The sequence below is a fragment of the Thunnus albacares genome, chromosome 15 (assembly GCF_914725855.1).
Source record: "Thunnus albacares chromosome 15, fThuAlb1.1, whole genome shotgun sequence".
Classification (NCBI taxonomy): domain Eukaryota; kingdom Metazoa; phylum Chordata; class Actinopteri; order Scombriformes; family Scombridae; genus Thunnus; species Thunnus albacares.
In genome coordinates, this window is record NC_058120.1 from 22,775,738 (window position 1) to 22,799,502 (window position 23,765).

General features: G+C 39.3%; 2 protein-coding genes across 2 annotated transcripts in view; both read left to right on the forward strand.

Annotated features, from left to right (window-relative positions):
* Positions 1–3: 3 nt before the first annotated feature.
* Positions 4–9,330, forward strand: l2hgdh (L-2-hydroxyglutarate dehydrogenase). The gene is made up of 10 exons (XM_044375101.1): positions 4–227; positions 1,554–1,669; positions 2,568–2,719; positions 4,243–4,374; positions 4,454–4,616; positions 4,739–4,773; positions 4,868–5,035; positions 6,451–6,608; positions 6,734–6,865; positions 6,955–9,330. The coding sequence occupies exons 1-10, from the start codon at positions 136–138 to the stop codon at positions 7,148–7,150; spliced, it is 1,344 nt and encodes a 447-aa protein (XP_044231036.1). The 5' UTR covers positions 4–135; the 3' UTR covers positions 7,151–9,330.
* Positions 9,331–11,161: 1,831 nt separating this feature from the next.
* Positions 11,162–23,765, forward strand: part of sos2 (son of sevenless homolog 2 (Drosophila)) — a 37,110-nt gene continuing 24,506 nt past the window's right edge. Inside the window, exon 1 of the mRNA XM_044375610.1 lies at positions 11,162–12,222. Coding sequence (XP_044231545.1) covers positions 12,139–12,222 — 84 coding nt within the window. The 5' untranslated portion in view covers positions 11,162–12,138. The remainder of the gene's footprint in view (positions 12,223–23,765) is intronic.

The window sequence follows — 23,765 nt, forward strand, 5'->3', positions numbered from 1 at the left end:
CAACTTCTTGGCTTTCAGGATGGGTGGCTAACACCGGCAACAGGAGGAGGAAACACTAAACAGAAACCCCCGGGAAGTGTTTGTGGTAGTTGTACAATGAAGAAGCTACTCTGAGGTTTTCTTTAAACTGTGACAATGATTCGGACTCTGAGCGCTGCGTCCTTTAAGGCTGTTTGCACAGCGCAGCCGAAACTGCTAAAGGACATTGCGAGCAGACAGCTGCACAGGTGAGTCTGACATTACAGAGAAGAAAGCAGGCAACAGTGTGTGTTTGTAGTCTGGTTCAGTTGAATGTAAGGGGAATAGGTGAGTGCTTGCTTTACTAGTTCACTTTTCATGCTATTACTGACAGATAAGTGAAGAAAACGTGCAGACTTACGAGTACCTGCTGGAATAACAAACTTTTAATTAATCCCAGTTCCTGCCAAGGGCATTTAGCACCAAGAACCAGGTTGCACAATATTTCTGCTCTGTGTTTAACCTGATCTGCACACTCCACTTAATTGTTAACGGACGCAAAAGATTTGTGCCTCCCCCATTCACATTTGCAGCTTTTATCCTCCAGAGCACTTGTAGTTTGACTGGCTTTTCTTTGTCACTGTCCAACAGTCATTAGTTTTGTGTTTCCTTTTAGGAAAACATGCATGCAGCATGTGTTTCATATTAGACATATAGAGTCAACAGGCAACTCTGTGGGATGGCACGCCACTTATGTAATGGGGTTCCCTTTGCAGTGTGCTTTAAGTAAAGATATAGATAGAGATATAGACGGTGTAACTTAAAATGATTGTTTACCTTACAATTAGATAATTCCCCCTCTTATTTAAATGAGACTAACAAGAGATTGCAAGAGCTTTCTAGGTTTAAGTAACAGCTGTACAAGTTCTTACAAGTTCTGGCAGCCCTGTTGTAGCTATCTGAGTGCAAATTAAGGATCAAATCCCTTGAAGCAAAGTTTCCTGAGTGATGATCCACCAATAGGTGCAGATGGGTGGGCTGTGATAATCCCAAAAAATTGTTTTTCTCCCACTGGATTGATGGTACCATTTTGTCTGGTTCTAATTTTCAAAAATGACAACAAGCTGTTGACTGTTCTTAATGTGTAATGTGTAATCTTAATGTGTCTTAACTGTATGTTTATGAGGTTACAGGATGTAAAATGTTGTCTCAGGAACACTGTGTTCTTCTAGGTCTTTGCCTTTGTTTCATTGTGGAGACGGATGAACTGCAACTACACTTTGAGCCCCCCCCACTTGATTGATAGTCTATGCTAATTAGATTTATAAATGGATTTACTTGGTGTAGCCCTGTGACAGAGCTGGGTATTCTCTTTGTAGATACAAACAGCCTATCTACTACAACTCTGGTGTCATGGGTTTCCCTACTGGTCAGTTTCAAAGGTCTATTGGTTGCTCACTCAGACATGTACAGTTGGACATTGAACCACTGACCTAAATATTCCTCTCTAACTGTGAAACCAGCTGTTTGCCAAAGCCAGTTATTAGTGACCAGCTTAAATTTGAACTGTCTGTAACCTCACCTTTGTCTTTCAGCACGTATGATGTGGCCGTGGTGGGAGCTGGCATCGTGGGACTGGCTACGGCCAGAGAGCTCATTCTGCGACATCCAACTCTCAGCTTCGTCCTCCTGGAGAAAGAAAAAGAGCTTTGTGGGTTGAGTTTTGAATGTTGGTGTTTTGGTGAACAACATATTCGATCTGTCACACGATACAGGTGTTAAGACCTGAATTTCAGCTTTAATCTGAGGGTATTGAGTGAACAGTTAAGCAACTGTAATCCTGTCATGTTTTCAGTGACACTATTCAAAACTGAATATAGTCCTACACTGTTCATACGTTGAACACACTTCCTGAAAGCTTCATATCTAATATGCTGGAGTACAGAGCCAATACTAAAGCACTAAATACCACACTGCTGAAAGAAATGTGCTTTAAGAGAAAATAAAAGACTTTGTTAAACTTAAATGTTCTGCTAGTCTCATTTGGGAGCCCTGTATAGGTTTTCAACTTTGGTTATTGGCCCTTTAAGTATTAATGCTGAAAAATGTAACTAGAAAAACATGGATGTAGTTGACAATTTTGGCCTTAAAGGAATAGTTCAACATTTTGGGAAAGTCACTGCACCTGGCAAAGAATAGTATGGCACATAAACTCCTTTAAAATCACAACTTGTCTTTTTTACGCTCCAGTTTTTGTATGGATTAAATAAACAAGATATAACGTGTTAATTAGTGGACTTCAGAAGTGCTGGTAGCCAAATCCCCCCCCCCAGGCTAGCTGTTTCCCACTGTTTCCAGTCTTAACGCTAAGCTAAGCTAATTTGCTGCTAGTAGTAGCTTCATATTTAGTGCACAGACTTGAGAGTGGTATCAATCTTCTCATCTAACTCTTGGCAAAAAAGCAAATAAGCATATTACCATAATATCAAAATGTTCCTTTAAAAGTGGGAAACTTTAAGACTATATTTTTCCCATTAATCTATGAGTGTTAATAAAACCTCCTTTCTTCTTTTTGCTCTTCCATTCTCTGTCACTTTCTTACTCACCAGCTGTACACCAGAGTGGGCACAACAGTGGAGTCATTCACAGCGGGATCTACTACACGCCGGGGTCGCTGAAGGCCCGTCTGTGTGTGCGAGGAGCCACTTTAGCCTATGAGTACTGCGAGAAGAAAGGACTCCCTTACAAGAGATGTGGAAAGGTCTGCGTTTGTGTTTGAACTGCATAAGATATTATACAGCATGTTTACTGTGGATGACGCTCTCATAGGGCTGAGCTGACATGCTGACAGGACACATTCATACATTACACTGCAATATTCTTGTAATCATGTAGTCATTTATCAACTCTTTGCAGATAAATAAGATGCATGTTTTCCATGATTTAACAAACAAAATTCTCTGTCTGATGTTTATCTGTAAAGCACATATAACAGATTTAATTCACAATTTTACATTTTATGAATTTTATTTTCAACTCATCTTTTAGATATGATAAATCATGTTAAGAGACACTAAAATGTTGCTTTTGTTTTATTATAAGCATCCATTATTGTTATATAACTTCTGTTTGATTTATGCCCCCAACACTAGTGGTGTAATACTGTGCGGCCTTGCAGGAGTAGGGCTGGGTAGAATTTTTCCATTCCAGTACCAATGCAATACTTAAATATTGGCAGCAATACCAAAACAATGTTTTTTTCATGGGGAATATAATTATGCACTGTATTTCTACGAAACCCTTACAGTAAACCCTTAACAATAGAAACATTTTCAGCTCTATATTTAAGTTCTGGGGCTCTACTGGAATATCTTTGCATGGTTTACATTTCAAAATTTAATTTCCTTATTCATCTTTTACTGGCTCTTTATGCAGCCCCTCAGTTCAGCCTCTGTCTGAAACAGGCTGTCTTAGCTCCTGTCTCTTTAAGGCCCCTCTCCTGATGAGCCCACTCTGTTCTGATTGGTTAGCTCTCAGAAGTTGCCTCTCAGGAGACTTCCAGCCGCTCAGGAGTCAACAAACCATGAAACAAACTATAGTAATAGGATTTCATTACTTTTTCTCGTTCTTTACCCTTCTCAAATACATCTGTACATGTTCGAGCTGAAAACCGATCTGAAATATGAGAGTGGCCAACACAAACAACACAAGGAAAAACCTTAGCAACAAGACTACAGAACGAACGGCTTTTTACGGACATGTGTGATGAGCTGACGTCAGCTTGTTGGCAAGGTAGAAAGCAAATTAAGCGTTCAAGGCAGGTTGAAGCCGTGGCTTATAGGGAGCATTTCTACATACATTAACATCAAGTTTTTGAACTTTGACCATGTTTAACATAGACATCTGACATCGTACTGGGTATGTAAATAGTGGAAAATTACAAAAGCACGATGTGTCCCCTTTAAATGTTGTTAAACACAGTTGTCGAAGAACTTTTCCCGCATCAAATTGCAATATAAAAGTGGCAAAATCATGATTTAATTCACAAACTGTCTGATCAAAGATTAAGAAAAGAAGACTACAAACAAATATGAGCAAACATTTGATACCAGCTTTCAGTACCTGATAGGTTTTGATACTCTGTCCTATTGACACATTTTAGTCAGTACAAAAAAGGATTGAGGTTTGATACTCAGCCTTATACAGGAGCTGTAAAGAGCTGCCATGTGGATCATTGTGTTTCGTCTACCTCTGTATTGATCTGAGTTATTTATACATTGGCAGCTTATCGTCGCCGTGGAGCAGGAGGAGATCCCCAGACTAAAAGCTCTATATGAACGCGGCCTGAAGAACAACGTGCCTGATCTCAGTATAGTCGATGCGAAGGGAATCCGAGAGCGAGAGCCGTACTGCAGGGTAAGAGACTCTGAAACACTGTTTTTATTTGGACTAAAGAAAAACAGCAGCAGAGGCTTACAGTATGTCGTCCTTGCAGGGCATAATGGCCTTGGATTCACCCTACACTGGCATTGTGGACTGGAGGATGGTGGCTCTCAGGTACGGCAAAGACTTTGAAGAGGCAGGCGGCACGGTGGTAACTGAATATGAGGTCAATGACATTTCCATGGTCAAGGAGAGCCCAGCTGAGAGCACTGAAGGTAACAAACAGATTCTGCACATCAATATATCAACATAATATGACATATTTAACAAGAGCTGTAAAGTTATTTGAATTCCACCTCAATATTTATCTCTTTTTTTTTTTAAATTTATTTTGCAGGAATGAAATATCCAATCGCAATCAGAGACAAAAAGGTAAGATGCATGCATATGAGTGAAAGAGAGGAAAAATCACAATCTCTTCACGTTTATATTGTTCTCCACTGTTTCCATTGTTGTATTTTAACAGGGCAACGAGGTGCGGTGCCAGTATGTCCTGACCTGTGGAGGCCTGTACTCAGACCGCCTGTCGCAGATATCTGGATGCAGTCCGGAGCCACGGATCGTTCCCTTCAGAGGAGACTATTTGGTCCTGAAGCCAGAGAAACACTATCTAGTTAAAGGAAATATCTATCCTGTAAGTCTGCTGGAGAACCACATGTCCATATTCCCAACTTTTTTTAAATTGTGTAATCCACATAAATTATTTGAACAGCAGACACAAGAACTGTATGTGCTCGGCAACTTCAAATTTTGGCGGCCCCAAGTGGCAGAAAGAGATAACTCTTGCACATAAGATCAGCAACCTGCAGCCTTTGTATGCTTGTTTACTGGCTGGAAGGGGTGGAGATGCTCGGGTATAAAATTCACAACCGGTTCAGCTGTTTTTAAGTCCGTCACTCCCTCTGTGTGTGTTTAAGGTTTCCAAGAAACACCATAACAGCTTAGAGTAATTAAGGGAAAATGGGTTGTTTCCACATCATTTTCAGCCCTACTCGGGTATTTAGGCTGAAGCAATAACCCGTAGAAAGAGATTGGTAACACTTGATTTTACACGTCCATTAATTTTATACAAATTTCTTGGAAATGACTGGAGTAATTTGCAGGCATTTAACGGTTAATTTTTAGCAGATTAGACCCACTCATTATATTTGGGTTCATATGTAGTTCATTTGCAAAAACTGTTAATAAATTAAGACTCTTAACTGACAGAACAGACTTAGTTTTCAGTGTGTAGATTTGTATGTCAAATGGTACTATATTAGGTTTTTTCAGTTATTTCCTAAAAATAGCTGCTGTGTTACTGTTGATGTGTGTAACTGTCAATTCTTTGAAAGGGTGATGAAATTTGGGAGTAGACAGGAAATTTGCTCATTATAGAGTTTCTGAGAAACAGTCTGATATAGTAATTTGAAGTTTGACACACAAAACTAAGTTTAATTGACACTTATTTAACACTTTTTCTGGTTTTTTTCTCTCTGTAAAATGTCCTAAAAAGTAACAATTAAACACCTGCAAATTACTGTAATTATCCACAAAATTAGTATAAAAATAAAGGACCTGTAAAATAAAGCAAGAGATCATCAAATCCATCCCTGTGACCTTGCGGCAGGTTTGAATTAAAGAGAATTTCACCAGTAGGGATTCATACATTTTGAACACTGTTCCTGTAAGAGTGGAGTCACTGTCTGTGTCATAAACACAGAGGCATGTTTTCAATTTCAAGCTTACGTTTTTACTTTGAAATGATCATGTGGAGCAGATACAAATGACTCAGAACTGGTTCGGTATATATGCCACTGAGTGTTTATATGTTAATGTTCAATCTTACCAACAGTTTAGGCCTGTGACGTCATCAGTCTAACTGATGCATTGAGCAACACGGCAACCTGCCCCTGATGATAGTTTGAGCTAGTTTTGCCTTTTTCTTGGAGCACATCTACTTATATGTTGAAAGTACCAGTAAACCCCCTGATACTGTTATTAGATGGATTCAAATAATGCATACACACTTCATTGTTCATTTTGTCTCTCTAAAATGTTTTTTTATAGGTTCCTGACCCTCGTTTCCCCTTCCTTGGAGTTCACTTCACCCCTCGGATGGATGGAAGCGTTTGGCTCGGCCCCAACGCAGTACTAGCCTTCAAACGGGAGGGTTACAAAGTGTACGACTTCAACGTACGAGACTTTGCAGACGCACTCTCATTCAGGTACAACGAAAAATTTGATCTGGTTTCATTCTCTCAAATGTAAAGTGTCATTTATACAATAACATTTCAGCGAACGGCGTGACAGTATTCATGTGTAATTATTGCTTTGTTTCTTTATATTTCAGGGGCCTTCAGAAACTGGTGCTGAGGAACATAACATACGGAGTTGGAGAGATGTATAGAGGAGTTTTCATTGGTGCACAGGTTAAAATCCTGCAGAAGTACATCCCTGAACTCTCGCTGAGTGACGTGATGAGGTAAAAATGCATCCATTCTATAGAAACAGGCACCAGTGCACTTAACTTCAGAGGAAAACAAAATGTAACCTGGTTGTTTTCCTCTTCAGGGGTCCCGCAGGAGTTCGAGCTCAGGCTCTCGACCGGGAGGGAAACCTCGTGGATGACTTTGTGTTTGACGGTGGGGTCGGGGATGTAGGCAGTCGGGTGCTCCATGTGCGTAACGCTCCCTCACCGGCGGCCACCTCCTCCCTCGCCATCGCTGAAATGATCGCAGACGAGGTGGAGAACCGCTTCTCGCTGTAGAGAATCACTGTGATCGCAGAACAGAAAAACAGAAATACCAAATAATGAAGCTTGAGGTCACCGAGTGAAACTGTAATGTTGTAAAAAAAAAAGCTCTCACTACCTCAGCGTTGCCATCGAGACATTTTTATTACAGGTCAAGCCTTAATTGCAGAGGAGAAAGTAACAGACTGTATCTCACATAATTACATTTTTAAGCTTTCATAGGAGGAAACAGGTGCACTTCTGCACTGAAATTCAGTCGGGTGCTCTGCCTTTATAAAAAACAGTCTGTGTTGTCCAGACCAAAGTCAGGTAAAAAAGGCAGCACTCCATAGTTTAAAAAAAAAAACATTTTAAAAATCACTTTTAGATTAATTTATTCACAAAACCCAACCCTCCTCAGCCCATTGATTGTGAATAAATTCATCTAAAAGACCAATACATGAGGGGATTTTTTTTTTTTTTTTTTTGCTGGTTTTTAACTACGGAGTGCCGCCTTTTTTCATGAGTTTGTTTTGGACGACACAGACCGCATTTTTAAGATTGTTTTATTTCTAGTTTGTGCTATTTCAGGTTGCGTTATGTGTTTACTGCACCACATTTCAAAGTCAAATGTGTCTTGATTCTTCTGCACTACATTTGCTGTCAAACAAAGTACATCATGAGATATTCATAATGAAAACTATAGAATAGAGTAAAACTGTCAGCTGCGATACTATAATCATAAGTGTGAAGCGCTCAAATACAAATACTGAAATACATAGAAATGTACTGTGTTAAATGTGAAATTAACTTTTATTTAGGGAAATTTTTACTTTTAAATTAAGAGTGTAATTCTAGGATGGGATTCCCTCTTTGACCTTTGGATGTGTTGTGTTTGTTAAGCCACTGACATGAGAGCAGTTTGTCGCTATTGTAAAGCCAGTTGTGAAAGCATGAAGAGTTTCAGTCCAAAATGCTGTATCTATATTTTGGGCATGTTGATTAGGTAATATTTAAAGACAAAATGAATTATACTTCCCTCAAAATTAAGTATTTTATAATCCAATGTAAACATATCCTGTATTTTGGGATTATTATTTTTTTTAGGGTTTCTCATTTTGGAGAGAAGAATGCACAGTAAACGCTACGGGACGCACATTTTACAAAGGAAGACGGGTTATTTTAAAGTTTTAGGCATTTGACAGTTTTGTCTGCCAAAATCATTTTGTTATTAAAAATAGAGTTTTAAATTATATCAACACTAAATATTTTAGTCTTATGTCATATTTACATTGCTGTAAGCTGGTGGGAGGGGATGTTATATAATTCTACTAAAATGTGCTGTCTGACAGCTTCAAAGGCTACAAATGTTATTTAAATTGTCCAGATATAATGGGTTTCCGATGTTATGTCATTTTTAGCCAATTTATTGACAAATGAATGTTAAAGGATTTTTACTATAAATACATATTTTGGGATTGCAGATGTCTGTGGTTTGTGCCATATGATTTTTAAATATAGGGTACATATTATTTTCTGTTAATCTGAGGTACTTTTTAATATTAGGAAAACAAAATAGGGATTTTTGGCTCAACATCATCTACTGTACTGCCAAGATGCATGGAGAAGGGAATTAGTCAGAAAAGTCCGTCCTAAAACAACAGTCAGGAGCCCAAATGAATGTTGAAACTGTTTTTTTCTTGCTGTAATCTTTCCTCCTGTTCATACTGACCATCAGAAGATCCCTTCATAATACACTTACAATGTGAATGATGGGGGACGAAATCGACAGTCGCCCCTCTGTGCAAAAATATATTTAAAAGTTTATCTGAAGCTTCAGCCGTCCAAATGAGTCAAGTCAAGTAGATATTACTTTGAAAGCACATTTGAAGAGGATCTTTTAACAGCCAGTATGAACAAGAGGAATGATTACAGCGAGGAAAACCTCTTTCACTGTTCATACAGACACGTGACTGTTGTTTTAAGACAGACTTGAAAAATTGTGAACATGTCCTTTAAACAGTTTGCCCACAAGGAGGCAGACACACATACATACACACACCAACAACAGAGTAATGTGTGAGCAAAATGTCTAAATTCGTTGCTGTTGTGAAAAGTCATTCTTAATGTTTTTACTGTTAATGCTTGTTTAATGACATGAAAATAAAGCGAATTTGGCATTAATGTGGTCTATTATTTAATAAATGTATTTATCTGTGTGTTGTTTCAACTGTGATTTTAATATCAATCAAACTACAGTTATATAGCACCTTTCAAACAAATCAAATGCAATTTAAAATGCTTTACAAGCGATTGATAAAACGTAAAATGTTAAAAACAGATTTAGAAACCAAAACACATCAAAATAATTAAAAGCAAACGAGTTAATTGAGTAGGACAATAATAAGAGATAATAGAAGATTAACAATACAAGCAATAAAAATAACAATAAAAAACTTATGAAATACACAAAATAAATGAATTATAACTTATTCTTTTCTTTATGTTGTGTGTTTGTGTTATTAATACTGAAGTACTTTTCACTATGAATGAAAAGTGCAGTACAAATTAATTGTATTATTATTATTATTATTATTATAAAACAGTAAAATGTTCAAACAAAACAGAATAAAATAAGTAATGATGATAATAAAAATAGAGGTTTATAATAATAAAACCAATAAATTATAAAACACTACATAAAAGCCAGAGTAAATAGATGGGTTTTGAGTTTACATTTAAAATATTTATATACACTATATGTTTAAAATATCTATATTTTTAGCTCCTCCAATAATCCCAAATGAGTTACTACAGAAAAGTTAATATGTAAACTTTTCTGTAGTACATAAAGTAGGTACTTCTCTTGTATATAAAGTAACTTTCTTCTTTCATCTTTTTTTTTTTTACCATTTAATATTTATCTCATCACTCTTTGCACTCTTCACTTCTTTTGCACTATTTATATCCTGTTTACACTTCATTTCACCTGTATATAGAACTTCCTTGTGTATATTTCTGAAGATTGTTGTGTTGTTATTCTGTGTAAGTACATTGAGAGCCACTAAACCGGAGTCAAATTCCTTGTATGCATAAACATACTTGGCCGGTTAAGATGATTCTGATTCTGAAGATTAAATTAAATAACCTACCTAGAGCCTATTCCCGAAAATATGTATCCTTAACATGTGTCTACATGCCGGGGCAGACTTTACCATTAAGCAAGGAAGGCAACTGCCCCAGCTATAGATTTATTATGATATTTAAATATGAAAAATATTGAATTATCTTACTATTTTAACTCATTGTACACCAAAATAACTTACAAAAGGCCCCCAAAGCACTTCAAAAATATGCAACTGTATATTTGTACTTTAGAGGAAAACATTGCTCCACTATACAAATAAAATATGCATTATTATTTTCTAAATTATCCAGCATTATATAAGAATTAAAAGCTACACATAGAACACAAGTTAAGTACATTTAAGTAGATTGTGCTGATAAAAGCTCTCTTTGATTTCAGGACTTATACTGTGCAGTATTAATACTTTTATTTCTTCTACCACTGCCAATAACCAACATTCCCAATTAGAGAAAGGGTGAAGTTTGCCTGGGGTCCCCAACTAAAAGTTATAGTTGGGGGCCCCAGCTATAGATTTATTATGATGTTTAGATATAAAAAATATTGAATTATGTTACTATTTTAACTCATTGTACACCAAAATAACTTACAAAAAGCCCCCAAAGCACTTCAAAAATATGCAACTGTATATTTCTACTTCTGAGGAAAACATTGTACCACTACATAAATAAAATATGTATTATTATGTTCTTAAATATGATGCATTATATAAGAATTAAAATCTGCACATAGAACACAAGTTAAGTACAGTAGACAAGTAGATTGTGCTGATAAAAGCTCTCTTTGATTTCAGGACTTTTACTGTGCGGTATTAATAGTTTTATTTCTTCTACCACTGCCGATAACCAACATTCCCAGTTAGAGAAAGGGTGAAACTGGCCCGGGGCCCCCAAAATCACTAAACCCGCCCCTGTGTGCACGGTGGGTCTTTACTGAGAGAGACAGAAGTCCAGCCTTGTTTTTTTTCTGTCCAATAAAATGTGAAATTACGCAGCGTGCGTGCCTGACAGCGGAGCGCGGCGCAGAGCGCAGCAGCACACAGACAGACAGGCAGCGGAGTTGGTACGAACATCTTCGACTTCTCAAACCAAACCAAAAAAAAAAAAAAAAAAAAAAAAAACACCTCGACTGCTCTCCAGCTGCTCCGCGCACAGACATGCCTCGGACTGATCGCTGATTTTTTGGGGGGGATTTACGTTGGATTTAAGCGTCTGATCAATCCGGAGAAGATGACTAAATGTGAAGTAAACAGCGCAGGAGAAAGTGTGCCTTGTTTGGAGCTGAACGGGTCTTGTGCCACAACATAAAACTCGGAGCGCATCAAAAGGCCAGCAGCAGCCTGTAGCACCAGTTAGCTCGGCCGGCTAACGCTAGCCTGCTAACGTTACAGGTGTTTAGGCAGCAAAATAACCAAACATAACTTGTAGCTGTAGTTAGCTGGCCACAAGAGGAACTCCCATGACGTGACTTCAAACTGAACTTAATGTGCCTGTTGTAAGCTTTTTAGCAAACGCCAAGTAGCAAGTATAACACTTAGCAACATTGTTATTAGCCGTTAGCTTTTCAGTTAGCCGCTGTCCCGTGTTTACAGCAGCAGCAGGCTAGCCCCACTAGCCACCAAGCTAGCGAGTTAACTTTATAGCTACATGTGCTTATTTTCTTATGTAGCTAATCTTTCGCTGTTTAACTCGACTCGACTCTGGACTCGTTTTAGTTTTAGTGACACCCTTTATATTTGCTAGTGAGCCAGTTAGACTTTTTTTTCCTCTCTCCCCACCGTGCCTGCCCCTGGACTGACCCACCCACAAGGACTTATCTATCCGGGGCCGATGCTGACAGTTCAGCCCGGATCACGGCAACGCCAGGAGCCGCTACAGCAATGCAGCCCCAGCAGATATACGACTTTTCAAGTGACGAGAACAGTCACAAATGGAGAGGCCTCTTCGTGCAAGCTTTACGAAAGGTAACACTGCGATTACTGCACTAGCAAAACCCCCCTCCCATGAAGTCTTAAAATCTCACTGAAGTCTCTTTCAAAACACGCATTCCCGTTGTGGAGATAAATTGATACGAGATTCAGAGTACTAGTCTCATCTGCATGTACACCTTACTAACACACAAACTTTTTCAACTTCAGCCAAAAGTCCCAAATTGTTCATTGTATAATAATATGGATTTTGGGAGATGCAAACTAATATTCTCAACCAGGAGTGTCTGGTACTGAAGTGTCCCTGTTAGATTGAATTAATCAACAAAGAAACCATTTCATGTTTGTATTGTTGAAACTGCTTTCCCCATCTTCTGCAGTTGTTGACGTGTCTTCAGTGTGTTTATACCAAAAAAAAAGTCTCACACAGAAGTTCCCTATAATGACTTTTTTTTCTCACAATGATTTTGAAGAAGTTGTTCAGTTTTGTGCCGTCTCCTGATCTGTTGATAGTGTTTCATAGAATTGAGAGCAACCACACTATACATGACTGACTTTTCACAACAAATAATAACCCTATAGGGTGCTGATGTTAACACCCACCAAGTTAAACAGCTGTGAAGCTCTCCTGGGACTGCTGCCTTGTAGCTGAAAGGCACCGTCAAACATCATTTGTGATGTGTGTGTCGCTGCCAACATCTTTATTAGTTCCTCATTTGGTCTAACAGCAAAGATGTCTCATCCTTGCAGTGCAGAGACCTTCTGCAGCGGTTTCTACACTGCTTAAATGTCAAGTTTCCCTCCTTTTTCTAAAGAAATGGCTCTTAATTCTCATAAACCTGATTGAAACTTTCAGGACAGGAAATATTTTAATTTTAATATACTTGGTCAGCAGGACTAACCCGTATCGGTTCCTTTTTGACTGACCCTCTCTTTCCCTTTTCTTGCATCATCTTGGCTTCTCCCTGTCATCACCAGGTTTATTTTCTGTTTTGTGATTCCCCTGCCCATTGCTTCCCTCACTCTTTTTTTTTTTTTTGCTTAGACTTGTAAACTCATGACAGCCTGGTTTTAACCGAAAACAGTTTTGTTTTTACCTTTTAGCCTTACTTTTCCATTAGGTTGCATACAAACATGTGATACTGGAAGATGCACACAGCTTTGTGTTCTCCTTTCACATTGAGATTGTGTAAACCAACAAGGTCCTGTTGAGATCCACTCATACGTTTATTATCCTGATGCGGTTGGAGCTCAAGGAGTCACTCATTGCCTAAGAGAGCAGGACACAGGCTGAATGGGACGAGCTTTGCTGTGGTGCAAAGTTAAGACAGGACCCTTTTTTTGGTCTAATTTCCAATCTGTTGGCATACCTGCACTTTGCTTTTTAGCAGCTGTGATAAGGGCTCATGATGTAAGCGTGGTACAACAGGATGGCACGGTAAAGGCTGTTCACCTTGGTGACCTGTAAGAGGTTTGAGGTTCAACCAAACTGCAACAAGCTCTTATGACATGCGCCTCCTCTAATTAGTTCACCGTGTTTCTTCATTTCCCATGCATCATTTCCAACTCAGATTTCATCCCCTGACAAAACATTATTGCTGTAGACCAGTGTTTATTGAACAGGGACTTGTCAGATGAACTCTTACGAATAACAGTGCACTTGGCATACCGTTTGGTCTTTTTTTGGAAAGCGACGTTGTTTTAAATACCGAAATATTTGTGTTCCTGAAATAGACAAAAGTACTGCAGACCGAGTTTATTTTCAAAGCATGAAAGAGGCATGTCTGTGCTCCACAATAGACCTCTCAGTGTTGGTAACTTTTTGTGTTGTGCTTTGATAAAATTGGTGAACCAATTACTGGTGTTCAAGTTGTCGCTAATTGTGTCTACTCCAGACTGTTGCTGTCAGATCAGGTTTTGACAAACACAATCAACTCCTCATTCCTTTTTTTTTTAGAGGTTTTACCTTTTTATTAATGCAAAGTAACATTAAAACAATATTGGTAAAGTGATTTATTTAATTATGTTATTTTCATTATAAAATTGGACAAACAAACAGTGGCTTGCATCCAAAAGGCAGGGACTTAATCAAATATTGTTATGATGTTTGTCCTTTTAATGTGTTAATTTTAGTGTCACAAAGGTGCTTATGAAGGTAACCAGCCATGAATTAGCCATGTAGCAACATCCTGTTTATAAATAACACAGCCTCTTCTCTGTCAGTTATCCATAGGACAGTAGAGATGGTGTGATGAATCAGGTGAAACTGAGAGAGCAGGTGGTGGGCCGTGGTGCCACAGTTTTATTGTCTCAACTTGTTACACAACTGCCGGAGGGAAAGCCTGTCAGAGATTGACGCAAGAGAGTTTTGTTATGGTTTTGACAAACTGTGACTCGCTGTGTTTCGCAGCTGTCCACTGGGGGGGTTTCCTTGTCAGAAGGAGCCGTGGTGGATGACTCCACCCCTGAGAATGATTTTAGGTTGTTATTTAGAGGCAGGATTAAAGACAACCTGTTGACAGGTAAGACGCTCCTCAGAGCCGGAGGAGAGAAGTCACTTCTGTGAGCAACGAGCCAGCCGATTTGAGAAGTGTCACCTCCGGCTTGTGGTTGATCACCTGCAGAACGATCATGTGGGAGAAACAGACTGATCCATCTGCAACTTAAATCTACTGACATTTGATGGATTACTGTGCAAACAGGCTGCAGTCTGCAACTAATGATTATTTTCATTTATCTATAAATCTGTCAATTATTATTAGTTTATTAAAAGTCCACAAAGCAGAGCAGTGATATCAGTTCACAATGATATACGACACACAGAAGCAGCAAATACTCTCATTTAACGATCTGGAACCAGGAAATATTTGGCATTTTTGCTTTATTAAACAACTGAAATTTACATTTTTTTGTCAGTTGACTCATTGACTAATTGTTTCAGCGCCAAAGAGGCACAGTGAGCCTTTATTCATACCACAATTTGAAGCACTGTGATCGCTTCACATGTAATAAATGCAGGTTTTGTACGGCCATGAAAAACCTGGAAAAATCATGGTATTTGAAAATAGCCATTTCCAAACCTGGAGATGTTTTTGGAAGAACAAATAAACCCAGAAAGTTTTGGAAAATTCATTGAAATTTATTGGTAAAAATGTGTACAAACCCTGTAAATACATATTTAACTGCACATCTGGAACAATGAGGTTTCAGGTAATAATAAAAAGTTGTAGCTTTTAGTTTTTTTTTATTGTCAAAAAGGAATAAATTGTATGACACTTAAATGAAAGCAGCCTGCCAGTTATATTGTCAGCAATAAAAAGGCAATTTTTTTTTGTTAAATATAAATGCATGATGCTCAACTTTCCAGTCACATGTAGTTCACACGCATGTGCAACCGTCTGTGTTTCTGTCTTTACAGTTGATGCTCACTGTGACATTTGGCCGCGTCTTAACGTTTGTCTCCTGTCTGCGTCTGCGTGTCCCCGGCTATTCTTGAGTACCGCAGCTCGTGCCCGGTGCTATACAAGAGCGTCATTTAGCCTCCGACATGCTGGTGTTAATAATAACTGTGCATTCCCCGAGTCTGCTGTTTCACTGGCATCGAGAGAGAGAGAGAGAGAGAGAGAGAGAGAGAGAGAAAGGCCAGAGCTTTTGCTGGGTACAGTTTCATTCCATTGCCATGTTGAGTTAGCGCGGCACGCTGCTGCCGCCGCTGCTGCTGCTGCTGCTGCTGAGTTCACGGGACTTCGCTCCCCCATGAGGGTTCAGGCCAACTTTTAAAGCTGAGATTGGTCAGATTACAAGCCTGCTTTGTTTTTGTGTTTGTGTTGCCTCTTTTATCCTCTGAACCTGAGTGGTGGATGACTTCACTATGAGCCAAAACTTAGAGCTGAGGTAGTTTTTTTTTAATATTTTAGTCAGTTGCTGCTTGTTTACCCAGGCTAGACAGAGAAGTTGTCGCCTCAGAATCAGTCAGTGATTTATTTCAAGTCATCCAGTGTTGTAATGTATGAAGTCCAATCTCTCTATGATAACAAATACTACTGTATTTATCATCTATCTGTCTTATATAATACCTGGACAGAGTTGAAAGTCTGACTTGCAGAGTTTATGATACTCACTCACTCTGACGTGAAGCCTAATCCCGTTGTAACATCAAACAAACCTTTCTGCAGTATACGACGTGCCAGCAGGAAGTTCACCGAGACACAGAAACATAGTTCAGCTCATCAGCTGTGACCACAAAGTTCTCAGAGAAATCAGTGCGCATATCTCCTTCAGCGTTGTTACCCTCCCCCCCCCCCCCCCCCCCCCCCCTCCTCACCCGACACTCGCTCTGATATTCCCCCACAGCCACGTGCGACAGAGATTTTTATCTTTTATGCGAGAGTAGGTAGACTTTTTTCTGTGTGACAGCAACCGTTCTCACGCAGTTCATAAACGTTTATTTGTGTGTGCCGTGTCTGTTTATTTTTATCACCTTTTTTTTTTAATCTATCTCATCTCAGAACTGTTTTCAAGCGGGATAAAGATACCTTCACTTCAAGAGGGTGAATGACCCGGTGACCTCGAGCGACTGTGCTGTGAGCAAAGCAGCCTGTAAAACACGCGAAAAGAGATTAAATTTGCTGCGTGCATTCAAACCGCCGCCGCCGTTGAACACCAGTATTGTCACTGCAACTCCAAACGCTTGTTAAATGGCATCCTTGAAAGATGATAGAGGGTAGAGGTTCACTGTATTTTGCAAGGTCCGTAAACAAAAAGCTGATTTGTAGTTATACCAGTGAATCAAGGTTTTAGGTTTTTGCTTTCATCTCCATAATAACGATAAAGTTTCTGCTCATGTTGGACTAAGTTTGCAGAGAGAGTTGCGATCATTTTTTTAAGAGCAGAATCCAGCAGTCATTATGTTTTTATTATTGTTTTTTTTTAGGCATTTTATTCCTTTTTGTGAAGTTTATAGTAGAAAGGTTAGAAGAAACGAGGGCGAAGAGAGAGACTGGAGAGACTGGAGACGTTGCGGTTCATGGTCGATGCTTTTAACCCTTTGTTCACCAGGGAAAACCTATTTTTTTTCATTTATTTTTTTCTATTATCACGGTCAGAAGGCCTGTACAGTGATCTGCAGGGACAAAGGTTGAGAAGAAAGAATAATCGAAGCTTGTATGCTCGGTCATTTAAATGTATTCTCCTCCAGAAAGTGAACTTCTGGTGCATGAATATATGTTTCTCTGGCTTTGCTGCTAAAAAAAAAAAAGTCACAACCTAAACAATAAATATGGAAAGTTTAAATAAAAGTAAAGCAGCTGGTGAGCATCAGCATGTATCACCTCCTTAAATTAACGTCGAATCAAACATTACAGAGCATGTGACATAATCTGAACCCAGTCGGTCTCAGGCAGCACGTCATCGGTGAAACGCTTCGTCTCCTTACCGAGGATGAGCTTTGTGTGTTGATCGAACAGGACGTTCTTGGTAACAGGTTGCACTTCCTGTGCAGCAGCAGCAGCAGCCCCGGGCCCCGTCCGCAGAGAGAGAGAGAGAGAGAGAGAGAGAGAGAGAGGGGCACAGGCGGAGGATCGGGCTGATTAATACGCGTTCCCCACCCTTCCCGGTATATTGAATCAAGTGTTGTGAACGTCAGCGGTGCTCTTCATCCTCAAACGGGGTTCAGAGTAGAGGATGGGCGGACGCAGGCAGGGGTCACCGGGTCAGGTCTGACTGGGGTCACAGCGAGGCCACATGCTGTTGAAGGCACATCCACCAGCTATTGTCTTAGTGCTTTGAATGCGAGGAGGGATAGCTAAATGCCAGGCGAATCGTGTGTGCGTGCGTGCGTGCGTGTGTGTGTGAGATTGAGAGGTTTTGTTTCCTTGTTGTGTACATGTGTGTTTCTTTGTCATCTGGATGCATGTGTAGTGTGTTTTCGCTGTGTTTCTGTGTCTAAATGATTATCTCTGTTTATGTCTCTTTGTCTTTGCGTGTTTGTGTGTTGTATGTCTGCATTGTGTGTGCTTGCGCGCGCGTGTGTGTGTGTGTGTGTGTGTGCCTGCCTGTTGTCTCAGAGTTGATCTCTGCCCTATGGTTCCCCAGACAGTCTGGTTGTAATGGCAGATGATGTCATGGCATGAATCACAAACAGTGACACATGCTCGGGTATAATAACAAGTCCCACCCCCACCTCTCCACCACACACACACACACACACACACACACACACACACACACACACACACACACACACACACACACACACACACACACACACACACACACACACACACACACACACACACACAAGCAAGCCACATTACCTGCAACCTGAGCCTGATGCAGCCCCATATACACAGCCAGGAGAATAATCAATCGAATTAGAAATGTTAACCCTGTATTTACACCGTCCGGCCTCGATTATTACCTCCCAGCCTTTCTGTTCTTTTTACCACCAGCACACACACACAACAACAACAACAACACCTGATCGCTCCGTGCGTTACAGCCGAGACGTGCATGATGAAACAGGATGCAAGCTGAGTAAAAAGCTGCCCGTGTACTAGTGACCGACATCTCTCCCTCCGTCGATGGCACATAGTTGATACACGTCGACTTACTACACAGATTCTGACCTACTTTTGTCATATTTGGTGTGCTTGTATCAGCTCCTTAGTTCATGTACTTGGCGTCAACAAATTTGTGTCAGTTTCCACGACTAATGCTTTTGATGATGTCGCACTTTTCGGGGTAATAAAATCTTCTTTTTGAGGTAAAATATCTGTGGTTTGGATATTTGGAGAATTGCTGAGTGTACTTTTCCACTTGAACGGTCATATTTTTTCCCTTAACTCTCACTTGTAAGCTACACAGTCAGCTCCGTTGTTTTCTCTCAGATGTTATTATTTCAATGTGTTGAGGCAGAACATGCTGCAGTGTTATGTTTTAAGATGCTGGAGGACTATAAGTAATGTACAATTTGTGTTTATCAGGATTTTTTTGTTTGTTTGTTTGTTTTAAATCGTGTAATTTCATGACAGAGGTCTCCGCAGACGCCTTGATGACGCTACCGGTTTCAAAAAAAGGCTTTTATAAACATATCATGTGCTAAAATTACATCATATTACTCATTTTATGAACATCCTATTTTGTAGGCGGACAGTTTATACACTGTGTGTGTGTGTGTGTGTGTGTGTGTGTGTGTGTGTGTGTGTGTGTGTGTGTGTGAGACTCTCATGACAATTTCAGGTTCTTGGATCTGTTTGAGGAAATGATAGTGGAGCATCTCTTCTCTGTGTGTGTGTGTGTGTGGTCTACTTTATGCACTTTTACAAGAAATGGAGACGTATAGTAGGGCTACAGCTAATGATTATTTACATTATTGTTTAATCTGTAGGTTATTCTAATTAATCAGTTAATCATTTAGTGTATAAAAATGTCAGAAAATAGTTAAAAATGCCCATCGCAGTTTTCCAGAGCCCAGCATGAAGTCTTCAAGTTGTTTGTGTATGTCTTAATAATAACAGTACAAACCGCAAATATATTCAGTTTACAATGGAAAAAAATGAAAAGCGGCAAATCCTCACATCTGATAAGCTGTAACCATTTTTTAATTAATTTTTTTGGATGAATAATTGCATTGAGAAAATTTCCGTTGATCAACTGATTGATTTATAGAATAACAGTCAAAATGCACCAGATGCAGATGTGACGCATCAGGTAGGTAGGGCAGAGCGGGGTTTTTTTTGTAGCATCTAGTTGCGTGCCAGCCATTGAGTTTTGCCAAGTGATAAGTGATACAGGATCATGGATACACATTGATTTGATTGATTTATTGGCGTCGCATTGCCTCTGGTACAATGAGATTTTTATTTTATTCCTTTTTAAATAGATTTTACTTGTTTTTTACACAGCACCGTGTAGTTTTTTATCTGTTGGAGGGCCGAGAAGCCGTATTTAGAGAAAAAAAATAGACAAACTGCATAAAAATACACATTCAGTTTGAAAACAGCCTTGCCTTAAACAACACACAGGGCTACTTCGATGGGAGTGTGTCGCTTCAGGTACTGGTGAGACGATCCAGGAAGTCCAGTTTGAATAACGGATACATAAGTTCGAAGGCTCCTCAGACACCAGAACACTGCAGGGTAGCTCATAACACTCGGAAACAAGGGTTTTACAAATCTAGAAAGTTTATAACAGCAGGAATTATTTCATCGTTTGATCGCGAGGTAAACAGAAGCAGGTTGAACTCTTTTTGTCTTTGTTCATTGAATTGAATGAGGAGGCAGATTGGTCCATTTTTAAATGGTTTGATAAGATCAAGGAAGTTCCTGCGTAGGTTTTCAGGCCTGCAACTAGCAATTTTCCTTATTATTCTTTAAGATTAATTGATTAAATGTTTAAGCTATAAAATATATTTTAAAAAAAAACAAATACAAAATGCAGTTTACACATTCAGAAAGCCTGAAGTAATGTCATATAATTGTCTTTTTTCCCAACCAACAGTCCAAAACCCAAAGATATTGAATTTATGTTATGGAGCAGCTGGAATAAGTATATATTTTACTAAACCTTTATTAACCGATCTATTATCAACATTATTATTGTCAATTACTTGCTCTGCTGATCAAGTAATCAGTTGATTGACTAACTTACGGTTACTGCAAGGTGTTGTGGATCAAACATTGACCAGTATCACCAGTTTTCCTGGTGGTTTTTTTTTCTCTGTGAATCCTGGTTTCTCCTGTTTTTGGCCGAGCTCCAGCCTGCGTGTGCAGCATGAGCCTCCTGCCGCTGCTGCCTCCTCGTACACGCACATCGATACCTCTCAGTCTGCTGCTATGATCTCGTCTCCCCGGAGGCTTCGCTCTGTGTGGGTAGAGAACGAGGCGCGGGGGGGGGAGACGGAGGAGGGAAAGTGAGAGTGAGTGAGTGAGCGAGTGAGCGAGCGCTGGGACTTCCTGTATGCTAGCCTTTCCCTTCTTAATGGAGCTGACCCATGAAACTGAAGACCTTAACGTGGCACCGGAGGATGAGCATGACAGCTCACATATGATGGAGATTCTGTTCATTTTAATGTCTTTGCAGAGTTATTTTCATTATCTATTACTCTCTGGAATAAACCAGTTGTTTAATATATTGATTGTTAGTCCAAAATCTAAAGGTACCTCATTAATAATTAAGGGCCACTGACGATATATATTGTGAGACAATATAGGCGAATTTGCCTGCTATGAGAAATGTTGCCAACTGCATTTTCATTATCGATTAATCTGTCTTTGATTTAATTGTTTTTTTTTCTGAAAAATTTCAGAAAAGAGTGAAATACTTTAAATAATAATTCTAATAATAAATAATTCTTTATATTTTCAGTTCAAGTTGACGTCAGATCCTTTGTTTTATCTGACCAACTGTCCCAAAAACAAGTTTATTATTGATTAATCAGCTTTCGTTTCGTTTGTTTTCGTGATGAATTTATCATTCGGTCAATAAAACATCAGGAAATGGTGAAAAACTTCACATCATAACATCCTGAAGTTCAAGGTGACGTCCTCAAAAGTTTTATTTTGTTAAACCAACTGTCCAAAAACCCTTTTATATGATTTTTTTTCATTAATGTCATGAAAAACTTTGATTTGTCACATCTGAGTTGGATTCAGTTCATATTTTGTGTTTTCGTTTAATAAATTGAACACATCTATTAGTTTTTTGTTAATGGACCGATTGAATAGTTGATTGATTACTTAATCTTTATTGCAGTTGAATTTACAACATAGCCAGCAGAATAATGCTCATGTTGCAATGCATGATGGGTGATAACTTTGATGCTTTCTGTTGTTGTTCAGCTCGTTTCAGTCAAATTAAAAGTAATGAGGGATTTTTTTTTTATAATTCACCTGCGCTGCTCCTCTGAAAGGGAAAAATATTTTTCCTATGATGACATACTGTCTGCCTCTTGTCTTTGTTTTGAACTGAGTGTTTTTCAAACTCAGGAGTTCCCCTGTAGTTTTTCCACTCGATTGCTTTCACTTGGCTTGCTTCTTTACCCTTCTTACTTCAGCCTCCACCGCCAACTATATTAGACCGTCTTACATCAATCACCCATTAGGCTCAAGTTGCAGCGGTACTGTAAATACACTGAGACGCAGTCATACCTGCACACGGCCCCGCTCTGCTTTCAGTCCTCAGTTTAGATGTCGGTCCTCATCAAACAGACAGAACCGACAGATTCACTGGAAACGGCTCGTAAAGTGTCGCTTCAGTCAGTCAAATTGATTTTTAAATACTCTGCGTAAAAGTCTTCCATTAACTCATTTTCTAACCAAGCAGGTAAGGCTGCAACTAATCATTATTTCCATTATCAATTAGTCTGCCGATGGTTTTCTCAATTAATCATTTGGTCTATAAAATGTGAGAGAAAAGTGACAAATGCAAATCACATCCAGTCCAAAGTGACTTATTTTAAATGTTTAGTTTATCTTAGAAGACTAAGGAAACTTTTGATTTACGTTCGAGAAGCTGAAACCAGGTAATTTTTTGGCATTTGCAAAAAAAAAATACCTTTTTGATTGAGTAATCTGTTACTAATAGTTTCAGCTCAACACGCGGGGGAAAAAAAAAAAAAAGCACAGATGTTTACAAAGAGCTTAATTGTGTCGCTGCTTGTTACCTCATAGCATGTCACAGTTACGTTTTTACTGTATTTGAATTCGCTTTCTGTTATGTTTTGATTCAAATCACATTCAGTTTTGTGTATATATTTGCCGCTCCGTCTCCCATCCTGACATTGTCGGAGATAGACGGCACTTGTTGGATGTGGGCCTCTCAGAAACGAGCCAACTATTCTGTGAATGGAGTCAGGGGAAACCCCCGTAGTTTCAGTGTGGTGACTCACAACTCCTGGTGTCCTGTGGAATTTGGTCAAATGCCTATTTGCGGTCGAGAGGATATATCTCACAACCTACTTCTGCTTTGATATATATATTTTTTTTTTTCGAGTGCAGTTTATACTTGCTGCTTATTTATAACTGTTAGGTCTTGTGAGTGTGCATCAAAACAGAAATGACGTACAGAAACGTAAGCGGGGCCAAGTTGTGGCTTCAGATTTTCCAGCTCCTCTTGTGTTTTTTTTTTTTTTTTTTTGAACAGCATCTGAATGGTTAATGAAGACAGAACCGGGGGAGGCGGTCTTTTATATATAACCCCTCCCCAGATTTATCATTTTATCTCAAACAAATGAAGTCGAACTTGAGACAGAGGGGACATCCTGCCACGCCGCTGCATCTCTTGTTAAGTCAGAGCACAAGAATGCATGAAGCCCGGTCTGCTCTGACCTTTTAACTCTTCTCTCACATTCCTTAATCCGGGGGCAATGGTTTGTCATGATAACGCCCCACTTTACTATATGCCAGGGTAATTCCATCACTCGCATGTGAACAGGCTCGGCTTTTGTGAGTGGAAAGTAAATGTGAGGCTCTCTCTCTCTCTCTCTCTCTCTCTCTCTCTATCCACCTCTCCTCTCGCTCTCTCCCACAGCTTCGTTTTTTTTTTTCTTCCTCTCCCCCTCCGGTCTGCTTTGGGTGCTA